At 38.9% G+C, this 18830-nt stretch overlaps 1 protein-coding gene across 1 annotated transcript; it reads left to right on the plus strand.

The window, feature by feature from the left end:
- Window positions 1–16885: 16885 nt before the first annotated feature.
- LOC106094175 (nucleolin-like) lies at window positions 16886–17299 on the plus strand. The gene has a single exon (XM_013261372.1). It carries the CDS (start codon window positions 16886–16888, stop codon window positions 17297–17299), a length of 414 nt encoding a protein of 137 aa, XP_013116826.1.
- Window positions 17300–18830: the final 1531 nt, after the last annotated feature.

The following is an 18830-nucleotide window of genomic DNA, read 5'->3' on the forward strand; positions in this document are numbered from 1 at the left end:
CAAGTATGGTTCAAATCGGTCCATAACCTGATATAGCTGCCATATAAACCGATCTTGGGTCTTGAATTCTTGAGCCTCTAGAGTGCGCAATTCTTATCCGATAGGAATGAAATTTTGCACGACGTGTTTTGTTATGATATCCAACAACTGTGCCAAGTATGGTTCAAATCGGTTCATAACCTAATATAGCTGCCATATAAACCAATCTTGGGTCTTGACTTCTTGAGCCTCTAGCGTGCACAATTCTTATCCGATCAGAATTAAATTGTGCACGACGTGTTTTGTTATGATATTCAACAACTGTGCCAAGTATGGTTCAAATCGGCCCATAACCTGATATAGCTGCCATATAAACCGATCTTGGGTCTTGACTTCTTGAGCCTCTAGAGTGCGCAATTCTTATCCGATTGGAATGAATTTTTGCACGACGTGTTTTGTTATGATATCATCCAACAACTGTGCCAAGTATAGTTCAAATCGGTCCATAACCTGATATAGCTGCCATATAAACCGATCTTGGGTCTTGACTTCTTGAGCCTCTAGAGTGCGCAATTCTTACCCGATTTGAATGAAATTTTGCACGTCGTGTTTTGTTATTATATACAACAACTGTGCCGAGTATGGTTCAAATCGGTATATAACCTGATATAGCTGCCATATAAACCGATCTTGGGTCTTGACTTCTTGAGCCTTTAGAGGGCGCAATTCTTATCCGATAGGAATGAAATTTTGCACGACGTGTTTTGTTATGATATCCAATAACTGTGCCAAGTATGGTTCAAATCGGTCCATAACCTGATATAGCTGCCATATAAACCGATCTTGGAATGGAATTTCGCACGACGTGTTTTGTTATGATACCCAACAACTGTGCCAAGTATGGTTTAAATCGGTTCATAACCTGATATAGCTGCCATATAAACCGATCTTGGGTCTTGACTTCTTGAGCCTCTAGAGGGCACAATTCTTATCCGATTTGAATGAATTTTTGCACGAAGTATTTCGTTATGATATCCAACAACTGTGCCAAGTATGGTTGAAATCGGTCGATAGCCTGATATAGCTGTCATATAAACAAATCTGGGGATTTGACATCTTGAGCTTTTAGAGTGCGCAATTCCTATCCGATTTGGCTGAAATTTTGCATGACGTATTTTATTTTTACTTTCAACAACTGTGTCAAATAAAGTTCAAATCGGTTCATAACCCGATATAGCTGCCATATAAACCGATCTGGGATCTTGACTTCTTGACCCCTAGAGGTCGCAATTATTATCCGATATGCCTGAAATTTTGTACGACGGATCCTCTCATGACCATCAACAAACGTGTTTATAATGATCTGAATCGTTCTATAGCCCGATACAGATCCCATATAAATCGTTCTCTCTATTTTACTTCGTGAGCCCCAATGGACGCAATTCTTATACGAATTGGCTGAAATTTTACACAGGTCTCCAACATATAATTTAATTGTGGTCCGAACCGGATCATATCTTGATATCGTTTTAATAGCATAGCAACTCTTTTCTGATATCACTTTTTGCCTAAGAAGAGATGGCGGGAAAAGAACTCGACAAATGCGATCCATGGTGGAGGGTATATAAGATTCGGCCCGGCCGAACTTAGCACGCTTTTACTTGTTACCCTTGCCGTATTGCATGCACCTACCTATGCCTGCAAACCGCAATGAAGGGGTATGTTGTTAAAACAAGCTCTTTGCCGTTCATTACATTTATTGTGTGGTGGCTGAGTTGGTAGAGCATGCGCTTTGCATTTCAAAGTCAACTTCATGTTGAAGCGGGTAAGAAAATAGTAAACACGCGAAAAGGAGTAAAATGTCGCAAATATAATTGCCTAAAAATAAAAAAATTGTTCTTTCTATTTTTATACCCTCCACCATAGGATGGGGGGTATACTAATTTCGTCATTCTTTTTGTAACTACTCGAAATATTCGTCTGAGACCCCATAAAGTATATATATATTCTTGATCGTCGCGATATTTTATGTCGATCTAGCAATGTCCGTCCGTCCGTCTGTCTGTCGAAAGCAGCACGCTAACTTCCGAAGGAGTAAAGATAGCCGCTTAAAATTTTGCAAAAATACTTGTTATTACTGTAAGACGGTTGGTATTGTAAATGGGCCATATCAGTTCATGTTTTGATAAGTATGCAATGTTCACTGGATTTTGTTGAAAGGTGGTTTACATATATACCCGAGGTGGTGGGTATGCAAAGTTCAGCCCGGCCGAACTTAACGCCTTTTTTCTTGTATTATTTACTATGTCATTGTCAAAACATATAAAAGAGTAGTGTAACTGACTGACTGATCGTCGCCCAGCCCAAACGAGTAAGGAGGAATTAATAAGCAGACGATTTGGCAGTGAAGGCCAGATAAGTGTCGTCAGTAAACTTGGTTAACCCGAAGCCTTTCGGGTCAACGCAGTTCGAGTAATATAATAATAAAATAGCGAAACGGTTGGTACGAAGACGAAAATCCTATGGGGAGATCCAGATTGTGAGAAGACGAGGCTATTGCTGAAAGCAACCAGGAGGTCAGGATAGCTTTCGGTATCATAACAGGGCACATAGGACTACGAGCTCACTTATGCAAAATCGGTGCGGCAAGTGATATAGCTTGTGTAGGGCATATGGGGAAGATGATGAGACGTTGGAATATTTCCTATGCCATTGCCCGGCTTTCGCTGCTAACAAACACCAGCACTTCGGTGAGGACGCAATACCAGACATAAACCAATTAAGGGGCGTGGTATGGAAAACAATTAGAGGTTTTGTAAGTAGAACGGAATTCCTGACTTAAATTTTCTTTTTCGAGGTTACTTTTTAGTATTTAGAACGCAAAAAAACTCAATAACTGCCTTAGTTGTGTGTCCATAGTGGCATGGATGAATGAATATCCGCATCCTCTTTTCAACCCAACATAGTCACCCATCATATTTTTTCTAGTTGTACCTACATGCCAAATTTCAGACCTTTAGCTCCATCATGAAGAAAGTACCAAATGGTACCTATTTTGGTACCAAAATTTTCAAGTTTCAAAAAGATCATTCACACATCTAACATATTTTGCATACCTGTGCCTGCATGCCAAATTTCAGACCTCTAGCTCAATCTGTAAAGAAAGTACAAAATGGTACCAAAATGTACGAACTTTAAATAGGTAATTAAGTCACCCATCATGTATTCCTCAGTTATACCTACATGCCAAATTTTAAAATTTTAGACCTCTAACTCCATCTGTAAAAAAAAGTACCAAACGGTACAAATTATGGTTCAAAACGTACGTTTTGTCCCATTATCAGTACTATTTTTCCATCAATACCATGGCAGCCGGTTGTACGTACCGGATTGACCCGATGAATTCCTTCATCGGCAAGGGCTGCCGCCTCAGTGTACCACACACTGCTACTACAACAACAATAACTATTTTTCCATTGCTTTTTTCGCTCTCAGAATTTTGAAGCAGAGGTCTTTTAAGACAAATTTCTAAATTCGTAAATTGTTGGTACTTTTTTGAGTACCAAAACGGAAATATTTCCAAAAACTCTTCTAATCATCCATGGTGTACTTAAGTTTCTAAATTCAGAGCTCCATCTCAAATTACAAAGAAAGTACAAAATAGTAACAATTTCAGCACTAAAAGTACTATTTCTCCCACTTCCGGTACAATTGCTCTTTAAATTGAGCCCAAAAACATTCTACCAGCATTTTTCATTCACACTGCACAAACATGCACTATTTCGTACTATATTGGTACTATTTAGTACCTTAACGAACGAATATCGCCAAACCCAGTCTTATTCCGCGTCTAAGACCAAAGACCAACATTCGTGCAAAAATTCATAATTCTAGCCTTAGCCTTTAAGGCTGGGAAGTGATCAGTCAGTCAGTAAATCACGCGTGGCTTTTATATATAGCGTAGTAGAAAATAATAAAATTTATGTGCATTGGATCATTTTAAGCTCAAATTGAGGCATGTTTACTGCCCTATTTTATGAAATGGAGAAATGGAGCTTTGAAGCCGATAAGCAGGCATATTAAAATAACAATTTTGAGAAGTTGTGAGGGTAGGTGTAAGAGCATTTTCACCCAAGGGAAAAAAGTCGAAAATATGTGTTATACCATGCATATTTTGAGAAGTTGTGACGGATGGTGGATTAACTCCTAAAAGAGTTATATTTATGTGCCTGCACGATATGTGATTCCGCCACTGTGATATTCGGCCCGGCAGAACTTAGCATGCTCTTACTTGTTACTTGTTTCATTGAGAATATTAAAATTTTATTAAAATTTTTTCTTTGAAAAACGGACGCTCTCCAAAGGACATCGTAACTAAACTGTCGCTTAAAAAGTCATGCATGATTTTCGCGGCAACTATATGAAAATGTCATCAACGACTTTTATGGGATGTAGGCTATATGTCTTCACCGATTTAACATGGTCACGCACCCTTCTTTTAAGCTGGGTGTTTTGCATGTTATCCTTGTGTATGTTATTTTGAGCATACTCTGTTGGCGGTGGGTCGCTTAAGGGCAATTGCACATTTTCATAGTTGAGCTTTCCAGCACCATTTGGAATTCAACTGGTAGTAGTCTTTTGGCTTTGTAGTCAAAAGAGTGGCTTAAAACTGCTTCCACGGGTGTCAAGTCCCTGTTATATCGTTTTTGGCCTGACAACCTACGCCAGCCAACTTTTGGAGCAACGAGGTGGATTCAAATTGCGGGTAGAGCTGTGCTCGTCCTGGTGTTGCGTTTTCAACAGAGTGCCGTAACCCATAGATCTAAAGGAGTTTTAGATAGTGCTCCTCACCTAACCATGGAGGTGAACATGTTCAAATACGTGGGATCGAATGAGTCTTCATGTTAAATTTCTATATATGGGGGTTTTGGTAGACCGCTTGTATTACCCAGGTTTGGGCCGTGGTGGCAAGTACCTGCGTCAACTTTCTTGTCCTGGTTGTAAAGCCATATTGTCCAAATTACTGTTCATTAAGATATTTCCACTCGACGACCTCACAATAAGACTATAACACCTCACGGATTCTATGTACCAACGCCCGTATTTTCGTCTGCAGAATCGTGTTATGGTCGGGCAGCTGGAAACAGAACCCAGCCTCTGTTCTGTCCTCTAGCTATGATCGCTTCGTGTAGCAACCCAGTGGCGGAATCACTTATCGCTCCCAAAATGCAGGCATATAAGTATACCTCTTTTGGGAGTCTATCCACCATCCGTCACAACTTCTCAAAATATGCATGCTATAACATATATTTTCGACTTTTTTACCTTGAACTAAAATCCTCTTACACCTACCCACACAACGTATCAATTTTTGTTTTAATAGGCTCCATTTCTTAAATAGGGTAGTAAAAATGCCTCAAATTGTCTCAAAATTGTCCAATGCACATTAATATAAATATTCTCTTCATCTCTATATATAAAAGCCACGCGTTATTTACTGCCAAGCATAAAAGGCTAAAGCTAGAATTATAAAATTTTGCACGTATGTCGGTCTTAGGTCGTAGACGCAGAATAATAATGGGTTCGGCAATATTCGTTCTTTAACGTACTTAATAGTACCAATACAATAAAACGAAATTGTCCATGTTTGTGCACTGTGAGCGGAAAGTGCTGGGAGAATGATTTTGGGCTCAAATTAAAAACTTCCTGAAAAAAAAGGTTTAGTGAAAAAAATCTTCCAAAATAGTAACGGAAGAGGGACAAATAATACCTTTAGTGCAGCAATTGTTACTATTTGGTACTTTGTTTGTAAATTGAGATAGAGCTCTGAATTTTGAAAATTAACTGGATGATAAGAAGGGTTTTGGAAATTTTAATATTAAGGTACTAAAAAAAGTACCAAAAATTTACGCGTTAAGAAATTTGTCATAAAAGACCTCAGCTACAAAATTATGAGGATAAAACAAAGGAATAGAAAAATAGTACAGGTAATGGGAGAAAACGTACGTTTAATACCGCAATTGGTACCATTTGGTACTTTCTTTACAGATGGAGCTAGATGTCTAAAATTTGGCAAGTTGGTACGAATTGGAAATATATGATGGGTGACTAAATTATCTATTCACAACTCGGAAATTTTGATACCAAAATTAGTACTTTCTTTACAAATTGAGCTAGAGGTCTGACATATTGAATGCAGTCCTCTGGCATTCACTGCCAAATCGTCTGCTTATTCTTTCCCCCTTACGCCGCTATGGCCCGGCACCCAAACGATGCGAATCGTGATGAGTGACAAAATGTTCCATTCGTACATATTGGTATCGAAAAGTGCTAAATAGTACGAAAACCTTATCTTCGCCTACAGCGAGAGGGAACAGCTAGAATTAAGCACTTTGATACGAATTATCAGTCTTGACAAGAATATGATATGTCGTAACAAATCGTACCAGAAGTGGAACAGTTACACTTTCACAGTATGTATTGAGTGACTAGAAGATATTTTTGATATTCGTATATTGATGTACTAAACGATCAACATTGACATTTTATGGATTGAGTGACTAGAAGATATTTCTGATATTCGTATATTGATGTACTAAACGATCAACATTGACATTTTATGGACTCTGCAGTTACACTACTTAGTTTTCAAAGCATGGGTTTTGAAATTTGTAGATTTAGACAAAGAAACAAACATTATTTTTAATTTCATGCATGTATTTATTTACAACTAGCATCCCGGCGGTCCGCTTCGCCAAGGTATAGCTGAATCCCAATTTTAAGAGCTAAAGATCTCTCTGTAAAGAAAGCACAATTTTGTACGTTTTAGTACCTAAATGCACGAATTAAAAACAAAACTTCCAGCTGCCCTATGTTTAATGTCAAAGTGTACCCGATTCCAAATTTTGAGTGCTTTACCTCAATTCGTGGAGAAAGTACCATTTTGTATGTCCTAGTACCTAAATTTACGAATCTGGAAAAAATCATCTGATCGCCCAAAACTTATCGTCATGGTATAGATGTATCCCACTTTTGAGAGCTTTATCTTGCTTCGTAGAAAATGTACCATTTTGTACGTTTGAGTTCCTAAATGAACGAATAAAAAAATATCTTCTAGTTGACCAATCTATACTTTCAAAGTACAAACTGCACCACAATTAGTACGTTTTCTTCCATGATGTTTGTCAAGTTCTCTTTTTCTAGCTGACTCCGTTCGCTGTAGCCAAAGATGAAGTCTTGTATATTGCATTAAACTTTCGGGTACAACAATGTACGAATTTTAAATACAGCACTAAATCACCCATCATATTTTTCTTCGTTGTACCCACATGCCAAATTTCCGACCTTTAGCTCCACCTATAAAGAAATTATCAAATGGTACCAAAATGTTCGAAATTTAAATAGACTATGTAGTCATCATTCATATCTTTCTAAGTTGTATCTACATGCCAAATTTCAGACCTGTAGCTACATCTGTAAAGAAACATCAAAATGGTACCAATTTTGGTAACAAAATTTACAAATTTTGAATAGACAATTTTGTCACCCATCATATATTTCCTAGTTTTTTAGTACCTAAATGTACAAATTTCCGAAAACTCTTCTAGCCATCCAATTAAGCTTGCCATGGTGAACCTAAGTTTCTAAATTCAAAGCTCTAGCTCAATTTACAAAGAAAGTACCAAATGGTACCAATTGTGGCACTAAACGTACTATCTCTCACACTTCGGGTACTATTTTGGAAAATATTATTTTGTCGAGACGCTCTTAAATTTGAGCCCAAAATCATTATTCCGGACTAATCCGTTCGTGCTGTGTAAAAACACACAATTTCGAACTTTTTGGTTCTTTTTAGTACCTAAATGTATGAACAACATTCGTGCAAAATTTCATGAATCTACCTCTAGATGTTTGGGTTGGGCGACGATCAGTCAGTCAGTCACGCTACTCTTTCCTATATTTTGGTAAAAATTAATAAAAACAAGTTAAAGCGCGCTAAGTTCGGCCGGGCCGAATCTTATATACCCTCCACCATGGATCGCATTTGTCGAGTTGTTTTCCCGGCATCTCTTCTTAGGATAAAAAGGATATAAGAAAAGAGTTGCTCTGCTATTAAAACGATATCAAGATATGGTCGTTCGGACCACAATTAAATTATATGTTGGAGACCTGTGTAAAATTTCAGCCAATTCGTATAAGAATTGCGCCCATTGGGGCTCACGAAGTAAAATAGAGAGAACGATTTATACGGGATCTGTATCGGGCTATAGACCGATTCAGAATATAATAAACACGTTTGTTGATGGTCATGAGAGGATCCGTCGTACAAAATTTCAGGCATATATAATAATTGCGACCTCTAGGGGTGAAGAAGTCAAGATCCCAGATCTGTTTATATGGCAGCTATATCAGGTTATGAACCGATTTGAACCTTATTTGACACAGTTGTTGAAAGTAAAAATAAAATACGTCATGCAAAATTTCAGCCAAATCGTATGGGAATTGCGGCCTCTAGAAGCTCAAGAAGTCAAATCCCCAGATCTGTTTATATGACAGCTATATCAGGTTATGGACCGATTTCAACCATACTTGGCACAATTGTTGGATATCATGACGAAATACTTCGTGCAAAAATTCATACAAATCGGATAAGGATTGTGCCCTCTAGAGGCTCAAGAAGTCAAGACCCAAGATCGGTTTATATGGCAGCTATATCAGGTTATGAACCGATTTAAACCATACTTGGCACAGTTGTTGGATATCATAACAAAACACGTCGTGCAAAATTTCATACCAATCGGATAAGAATTGCGCACGCTAGAGGCTCAAGAAGTCAAGACCCAAGATCGGTTTATATGGCAGCTATATCATGTTATAGACCGATTTCAGCCATACTTGGCACAGTTGTTGGATATCATAAGAAAACACGTCGTGCAAAATTTCATTCCAATCGGATAAGAATTGCGCACTCTAGAGGCTCAAGAAGTCAAGACCCTAGATCGGTTTATATGGCAGCTATATCAGGTTATGGACCGATATGGCCCATTTACAATACCAACCGACCTACACTAATAAGAAGTATTTGTGCAAAATTTCAAGCGGCTAGCTTTACTCCTTCGGAAGTTAGCGTGCTTTCGACAGACAGACGGACGGACGGACGGACGGACAGACGGACGGACATGGCTAGATCGACATAAAATGTCGCGACGATCAAGAAAATATATACTTTATGGGGTTTCAGACGAATATTTCGAGTAGTTACAAACAGAATGACGAATTAGTATACCCCCATCTTATGGTGGAGGGTATAAAAATAAGCAAATAAAAATGTGAAAAAGTGTAGAAATTACTTTTAAACAAGTAAAAGCGTGCTAAGTTCGGCCGGGCCGAATCTTATATACCCTCCACCATGGATCGCATTTGTCGAGTTCTTTTCCCGGCATCTCTTTTTATGCAAAAAAAAAGGATATAAGAAAAGATTTGCTCTGCTATTAGAGCGAGACCTGGAGACCTGTGTAAAATGTCTGCCAATTCGAATAAGAATTGCGCTCTTTGTGAGCTCAAAAAGTAAAATATGGAGATCGATTTATATGGGAGCTGTATCGGGCTATGGACCGATTCAGACCATAATAAACACGTATGTTGATGGTCATGAAAGAATCCGTCGTATAAAATTTCAGGCAAATCTGATAATAATTGCGACCTCTAGAGGCTCAAGAAGTCAAGATCCCAGATCGGTTTATATGGCAGCTATATCAGGTTATGAACCGACTTGTACTTTATTTGACACAGTTGTTGAAAGTAACAATAAAAAAATGTCTTGCGAAATTTCAGCCAAATCGGATAGGAATTGCGCCTTCTAGAAGCTTAAGAAGTCAAGTCCCCAGATCTGTTTATATGACAGCTATATCAGGTTATGAATCGATTTGAACCATATTTGGCACAGTTGTTGGATATCATAACAAAATACTACGTGCCAAAATTCATTCAAATTGGATAAGAATTGCGCCCTCTAGAGGCTCAAGAAGTCAAGATCCCAGATCGGTTTATATGGCAGCTATATCAGGTTATGAACCGACTTGTACTTTATTTGACACAGTTGTTGAAAGTAACAATAAAAAAACGTCTTGCGAAATTTCAGCCAAATCGGATAGGAATTGCGCCCTCTAGAAGCTTAAGAAGTCAAGTCCCCAGATCTGTTTATATGACAGCTATATCAGGTTATGAATCGATTTGAACCATATTTGGCACAGTTGTTGGATATCATAACAAAATACTACGTGCCAAAATTCATTCAAATTGGATAAGAATTGCGCCCTCTAGAGGCTCAAGAAGTCAAGACCCAAGATCGGTTTATATGACAGCTATATAAGGTTATGGACCGATTTAAACCATACTTGGCACAGTTATTGGATATCGTAACAAAACACGTTGTGCAAGATTTCATTCCAATCGGATAAGAATTGCGCACTCTAGAGGCTCAAGAAGTCAAGACCCAAGATCGGTTTATATGGCAGCTATATCAGGTTATGAACCGATTTAAACCATACTTAGCACAGTTGTTGGATATCATAACAAAACACGTTGTGCAAAATTTCATTCCAATCGGATAAGAATTGCGCCCTCTAGAGGCTCAAGAAGTCAAGACCCAAGATCGGTTTATATGGCAGCTATATCAGGTTATGGGCCGATTTGAACCATACTTGGCACAGTTGTTGGATATCATAACAAAACACGTCGTGCCAAATTTCATCCCAATCGGATAAGAATTGCGCACTCTAGAGGCTCAAGAAGTCAAGACCCAAGATCGGTTTATATGGCAGCTATATCAAAACATGGACCGATATGGCCCATTTACAATACCAACCGACCTACACTAATAAGAAGTATTTGTGCAAAATTTCAAGCGGCTAGCTTTACACCTTCGGAAGTTAGCGTGCTTTCGACAGACAGACGGACGGACGGACGGACGGACGGACGGACGGACGGACAGACGGACGGACATGGCTAGATCGACATAAAATTTCACGACGATCAAGAATATATATACTTTATGGGGTCTCAGACGAATATTTCGAGTAGTTACAATCAGAATGACGAAATTAGTATACCCCCCATCTTATGGTGGAGGGTATAAAAAATTGTTTAATAAGAAATACATAAAAAATTTAGCCCAATTTTCTAAAATTGCTTTAAAGAAAAAATAAAACTGAAAAATTGCCGGCCGCGGGCATCGAACCTGAGTTTGCGGTTGAAATGGAGTCGGATTGTACAAGAGCATTTTTACCCTTGCCGTATTGCATGCACCTACGTGCAAATTGCATTGGTATATGTTGTCTGCTACAATTTTATTGTTAAGTTAAGGTAAAACTTTTGCCGTTCATTGATTTAATTGTGTGGTTGCTGAATTAGTAGAGCATGCGCTTTTAGGTCATACATATATTCTCAAGAAGTCAAGATCCCAGATCGGTTTATATGACAGCTATATCATGCTATGTACTGATTTGCGCAAAATTTCAGTCAAATCGGACGAGAATTGCGCCCTCTAGAGGCTCAAGAAGTCAAGACCCAAGATCGGTTTATATGGCAGATATATCAGGTTATGGACCTATTTGAACTATACTTAACACAGTTCGGATAAGAATTGCGCCTTCTAGAGGCTCAAGTAGCCAAGACCCAAGATCGGTTTATATGATAGCTATATCAGGTTATGGACCGATTTGAAACATACTTGGCACTTGGTACTTGGTTGTTGGATATCATAACAAAACACGTCGTGTAAAATTTCATTCCAATCGAATAACAATTGCGCACTCTAGAGGCTCAAGAAGTCAAAACCCAAAATCGGTTTATATGGCAGCTATATCAAAACATGGACCGATATGGTCCATTTACAATATCAACCGACCTACACTAATAAGAAGTATTTATGCAAAATTTCAAGCGGCTAGCTTTACTCCTTCGGAAGTTAGCGTGCTTTCGACAGACAGACGGACAGACAAGTCACTGTTTCAAGTTTCAGCGAAATCGGCTTTTAAATGCAGCTTTTATGGACTCAAGACCCTTAATCGGCAGATCGGTCTTTATGGCAGCTATATTATAATGATGACCGCTCTAAACCATCTTTGAGTCTAATGTAGGGAGGCTTAAAACAAGTCAATATTTAAAATTTTAGCGAAATCGAATAGAATTGCGGCATTTATGGGCCCTAGAGACTCTAAATGGACAAATGGGACTATATGGCAGCTATATCTCAATGAAGACCGCTCTGAACCATCTTTGAGTCGAAGGTAGCTGTCGAAGTCACAGTGTCAAATTCCAGCGAAATCGGGTTATAAATTCAGTTTTTATGGGCTGCAGACCCTTAATCGGCCGATCGGTTTATATGGCAGCTACAAACAATAAAGACCGATCTGAACCATATTTAAATCAGATATCGGGAAGCTTTAATCACCTCACTATTCCAAATTTCAACGAAATTGGATAACAACTGATTCTATGGGCTTAAGACATTGTATCAGCATATTGGTCTATACTGGCAGCTATATCTAACTATAGCCCGATCTAAACCATATTTAGCGAAATTGATTAATAATTGCGGCATTTTTGGGCTTAAGACCCTCAATTAGCAGATTGGTCTATATGGCAGCTATATCCAAATATGGTCCGATATGGACCATATTTATGTGTGATGTCGGAAGGCTAAAAACAACTTACTGTTTCTAATTTCATCGAAATCGGATAATAAATGCGTCTTTACAGGCTTCAGAACCTAAACCAGAATATCGGACTATATGGCAGCTATATTTAAATATGGTCAGATATGAGCCATATTCGGTTTGAATGTGGGGGCCTCTAGTACAACTTCCTGTATTCAATTTCATCGAAATCGGACAAATAATACGGTTTTTATGGGCTTAAGATCCTAAATCGCCAGATCTGCCTATATGGGAGCTGTATCCAAATATAGTCCGATTTGGCACATACAAGAACTCAACCTGCGTATGGAAAATATACAAGTCTGTACAAAATTTCAAATCAATATCTCAATTTTTAAAGTCTGTTGCGTGATTACAACTGACCGATGCACGGACGGACAGACACACGGACATTGTTAAATCGCCTTAGAATTTTACGATGATCAGAAAAATATATACTTTGTAGGGTCAGAAATGGTTATTTCGATGTGTTGCAAACGGAATGACTAAATGAATATACCAACTATCCTATGAAGTATTAACTAGTGAAAGCGTGAAAAAAGTTCGGCTCAGGGCTCGTAGGGGCTCAGGAGTCAAAACCGGGAATTGGTTTATATGGGGACTATATCAGTTTATAGACCGACTAGGATCGTACTTGACATGTATGTTGGAAGCCATAACAGAAATCGCCAGATCTGTCTATATGGGAGCTGTATCCAAATATAGTCCGATTTGGCACATACAAGAACTAACATAAGTTTTTGTTCCAAATTTCAGCCAAATCGGATGAAAATTGAGGCTTTTAGGGGCTCAAGAAGTCAAATACTGGGATCGGTTTATGTAGGTGTATATCTTGGCTTGGATACTGGAAGTTATTATACAAGTCGTTGTCCCAAATTTGGGACAAATCGGATGGAAATTGAAACGCCTGGGAGCTCAAGAATTCAAATCGGGAGATCGGTTTATATGGGGGATATATCTAAATCTGAACCGATATGACACATTTGCAATCCCCGATGACTTACATCAATAATAATTATCTGTGCAAAATTTCAAGCGCAAAGCTTAAGCGTTCGACCGCTATCGTGATTTCGACAGACGGACGGACATGGCTAGATCGACTCAGAATGTCGAGACGATGCAGAATATATATACTTTGTGGAGTCGCAGATCAATATTTCGAGGTGTTACAAACGGAATAACTAAATTAGTATATCCCCATCCCATGTTGGTGGGTGTAAAGATTATAAAAGTCGAAAGTCTAAGACCAGGAGAGATATTTTGTAAGTATTCTTGAGCTTCTAGAGGACGCAAATTTTGCACCTATCGTTCCGGTATGACTTTCAACAACTCTGTCAAGTATGGTCTAAATCAGTCCATAACCTGATATAGGCCCCATAAAAACCTATCTCTCGATTACGCTTCTTATCTTGTTATACCCTCCACCATAGGATGGGGGATATACTAATTACGTCATTCTGTTTGTAACTACTCGAAATATTCGTCTGAGACCCCAAAAAGTATATATATTCTTGATCGTCGCGACATTTTATGTCGATCTAGCCATGTCCGTCCGTCTGTCTGTCTGTCGAAAGCACGCTAACTTCCGAAGGAGTAAAGCTAGCCGCTTGAAATTTTGCACAAATACATCTTATTAGTGTAAGTCGGTTGGTATTATGGGCCATATCGGTCCATTAGTGTAAGTCGGTTGGTATTATGGGCCATATCGGTTCATAACCTGATATAGCTGCCATATAAACCGATCTTGGGTCTTGACTTCTTGAGCCTCTAGAGTGTGCAGTTCTTATCTGATTGGAATGAAATTTTGCACGACGTGTTTTGTTCTGATATCCAACAACTGTGCCAAGTATGGTTCAAATCGGTCCATAACCTTATATAGCTGCCATATAAACCGATCTTGGGTCTTGACTTCTTTAGCCTCTAGAGTGCGCAATTCTTATCCGATTGAAATGAAATTTTGCATAACGTGTTTTGTTATGATATCCAACAACTGTGCCAAGTATGGTTCAAATCGGTTCATAACCTGATATAGCTGCCATATAAACCGATCTTGGGTCTTGACTTCTTGAGCCTCTAGAGTGCGCAATTCTTATCCGATTGGAATGAAATTTTGCATGACGTATTTTATTTTTACTTTCAACAACTGTGCCAAATAAGGTTCAAATCGGTTCATAACCTGATATAGCTGCCATATAAACCGATCTCGGATCTTGACTTCTTGAGTCTCTAGAGGTCGCAATTATTATCCGATTTGCCTGAAATTTTGTACGACGGATTCTCTCATGACCATCAACATACGTGTTTATTATGGTCTGAATCTGTCTATAGCCCGATACAGCTCCCATATAAATCGATCTCTCTATTTTACTTCTTGAGCCCCCAAAGGGCGCAATTCTTATTCGAACTGGCTGACATTTTACACAGGTCTTCAACACATAATTTAATTGTGGTCCAAACCGGACCATATCTTGATATCGCTCTAATAGCAGAGCAAATCTTTTCGACCTGACCTGCGACCCGAATATATATATATTTTTGATTGTCTTGATAATCTAAGTAAATCTAGCCATGTTCTTCCGTCTGTTTACTTGTGGAAAGCACGCTAACTTTCGAAGGAATAAAGCTAGGCGTTTAAAATTCCGTAACCAGATAGAGCTGTCATATAAACCTATTTCGGATCTTGACTTCTTGAGCCTAGCCGTGGTGCAATTATCATCCGATTTGGCTGAAATTTTGAATGATGTGTTTTGTTTTAACTTTTACTGACAAGTTTGGTCCGAATCGGTTCAAAACCTTATATAGCTTCCATGTAAACCAATCTCTCGATTTGAATTCTTAAGCCCTTAAAAGCAGCAATTTTTGTCGGATTTGGCTGAAATTTTGCATGCGATGTTCTGTTACAACTTTCAACAATTGTGCCAAATACGTTCCAAATCAGTCTATAACCTGATATAGCTCCCATGTAAACCGGTCGCAGAAGCTGGATATAAACTGTGCTCTCCCCTGTGTTTAATGTCTCTCCCTCATTTGTTAGTGCGAAGAAATGCGGGCTTTATGCATTACTCTCCAAATGTGGCAAGGCACCTCCATCTGCAGGAATGTGTCCACGATTTCTGGAACTCAACGACTCGCCGATATTGGCGTACTCGCTGCACCTTAAGTTTTACTTCTTGATGCTTACTTCCCATGGTATATTCCCATAAGACGTTGGAGCATATCCTATGTCATTGCCCGTCTTTTGCGATTAACAGACACTGGCACTTAGGTGGTGTCACAATACCAGACATGAACCAACGATTTTGTAAGAAGCAAGGAATTTAGAGCGCACATGTCCATAGTGGCGCTTTTTAACTTAACCATAATTGATGGGGGTTAACCTATAATACAGGATGCCAACATAGCGCAGAGGTTTGCATGTCCGCCTATGGTGCTGGGTTCGAATCCTGGCGAGACCATCAGAAAAAATTTTCAGCGGTGGTTTTCCCCTCCTAATGGTGGCAACATTTGTGAGGCGCTATGCCGTGTAAAACTTCTCTCCAAAGAGGTGTCACACTGCGACACGCCGTTCGGACTCGGCCATAAAAAGGAGGCCCCTTATCATTGAGCTTAAACTTGAATCGGACTGCACTCATTGATATATGAGAAGTTTGCCCCTGTTCCATAATGGAATATTCATGGGCAAAATTTTTATTTTGGAACCCATAATTCGGAATGCCTAGATTCAAATTCTGGGAAGGAAATTAAGACATTTTCCAGCAGATGTTCGAAAACAATATTTTTTTCCCCCTTGCTAAAAGCCGACTATCTGGTCGACTTAAGAATTCTAAGTCAAAAATGTCTCATTATCAACGGACTACTGTAGGTACTTCGATAGAAATGAAGACATAGACAAGACTCTGTTTTTTACCCCATGCTAGAAAAATCGTGTCATCCTGCGTTGTTGTTATAAATTCCTCAATGATTGTGTGCGCCTAAGGGAAGCCAAAAAACCGAAATTAAACAAATAGTAATACACAAAAAACTTAAGTCGTGTGCAGAGTCTACGTCAATTGCCAGCCACAGAGCAAATATTTATTAATTTTAATTTCTTGTACGTAGAGAAAATGTGGTTGCACGATTCAAAATTGATCTGCTATAAAACCCCGATGCATTCATGACATTTTAAGCAATTTCGCCGAAAACTCAAAATGGCAAAATTAAAGATATTATGGGTATTAACCTGCATGGCCTTATTATTTGTGGCCGTACAAGCTCAAGAAGAGGAAACTACAACTGTGCCCGATGATGATGATACTACTACAGCTGCAGGTGGCGATGGTGAAGTAACAGAACCCGATACAAATGCTACTACCCTTGCTCCAGAGCCAGGTGAGACCACATGTAAGCCAACTAAACCATCTCATCCAGGAGGATGTGGTAGACCACACCCACCTCATCATCATGGACATGGAGGAGGATGTGGTGGTCCTGAGGGAGGTAGAGGTGGTCACGGCGGTAGGGGTGGTCATGGAGGCAGAGGTGATCACGGTGGCACACGTGGGCGAGGAGGCAGAGGTGGACGCGGGAGAGGACGTGGAAGAAGTGGTAGACGTCGCGGCTAAATCTTTTCATAGTATATGTAAATATTTTAATTATATTTTATTACTGGCATAAACATTCCAATTTTTACAATTTAGACGGTCAGTGTTTCGAGTTGTTTTTTTTTTATTTTTTTTTTTTTTATAAATTAAACAAAATTTAACAACAATCTAAATAATATACCCTCCATCATGGATGGCATTTGTCAAGTTCTTTGCCCGGTATCTCTTAATAGGCAAATGAAGGACAATAGATAAGAATTGCTTTGCTATTGGAGGTATATCAGGTTATGGACCGATACGGGCCGTTCTTGGTTTGGTGGATGGAGATCATAGTAGAAATCATTGTGCAAAATTTCAGGCAGAATAAAATCGAGAGGTCGTTATATATGGAAGCTATATCAGGTTATGGACCTATTCAGACCAGATTTGGAACGTAAATTCTAGGTCATTGGAGTAGGCGGCATGAACAATTTCACCAAAATCAAACAAGAACTACGCCCTCTATTGGGTTGCCCAAAAAGTAATTGCGGATTTTTCATATAGTCGGCGTTGACAAATTTTTTCACAGCTTGTGACTCTGTAATTGCATTATTTCTTCTGTCAGTTATCATCTGTTACTTTTAGCTTTCTTTAGAAAAAAAGTGTAAAAAAAGTATATTTGATTAAAGTTCATTCTAAGTTTTATTAAAAATGCATTTACTTTCTTTTAAAAAATCCGCAATTACTTTTTGGGCAACCCAATAGATTTTCAAAAAGTTTCATTAGAAGATCTCTTTATATGGGAGCTATATCAGTTTTTTTAAACGATTCAGACCATACTTGACACATTTGTTGAAGTACAGGTCATTATGCTGAAATTCGGCCCTTAAATGTGTGTCCATGCCACTATGGACATACATCTAAGTCGGCTTGTTGTGCGCTCTAAAAACTAAAAATTAACCTCGAAAAAGAATATTTTAACTTTGGAATTCCGTGCTACTTACAAAATCCTTAATTGTTTTCCATACCACTTCCCTAAGTTGGTTCATGTCTGGTATTGTGTCCTCACCTAAGTACCGGTGTCTTATAGACGCGAAAGCCAGGCAATGAAATATGAAATGCTCCAACGTCTTATCATCTGTCCGCATGCCCAAGACATGATATCACTTGCCGCACCGATTTTACATAATTGAGCTCGTAGTCGTATGTGTCCCGTTTAAAAAAATTTCACCTAAATCAGACAAAAATTGCGGCTCCCAGGGGCTCAAGAAGTCAAATCGGAAGTTCGGTTTATATGCTATAACAGGTCATGCGCCGATTTGAACCGTACTTGGCACAGTTTTTGGAAGTCATAACGGAACATTGCATGCACAATTTCAGCCAAATCGGACAAAAATTTCGGATTTCATGGGCTTGAGAAGTCAAATCGGGAGATCGGTTTATGTGGGAGCTATATCTAAATCTGAACCGATATGGACCATTAGCAATCCCCCACGACCTATATCAATATTAAGTATCTGTGCAAAATTTCAAGCTGCTAGCGAGACCTCTGTCGTGATTTCGACAGACAGAC

Source organism: Stomoxys calcitrans, chromosome 1 (assembly GCF_963082655.1).
Source record: "Stomoxys calcitrans chromosome 1, idStoCalc2.1, whole genome shotgun sequence".
Lineage (NCBI taxonomy): Eukaryota > Metazoa > Arthropoda > Insecta > Diptera > Muscidae > Stomoxys > Stomoxys calcitrans.

Excerpts from the sequence above, each read along its gene's own strand:
- LOC106094175 (XM_013261372.1), top strand. The coding sequence starts at position 16,886 with ATGGCAAAATTAAAGATATTATGGGTATTAACCTGCATGGCCTTATTA.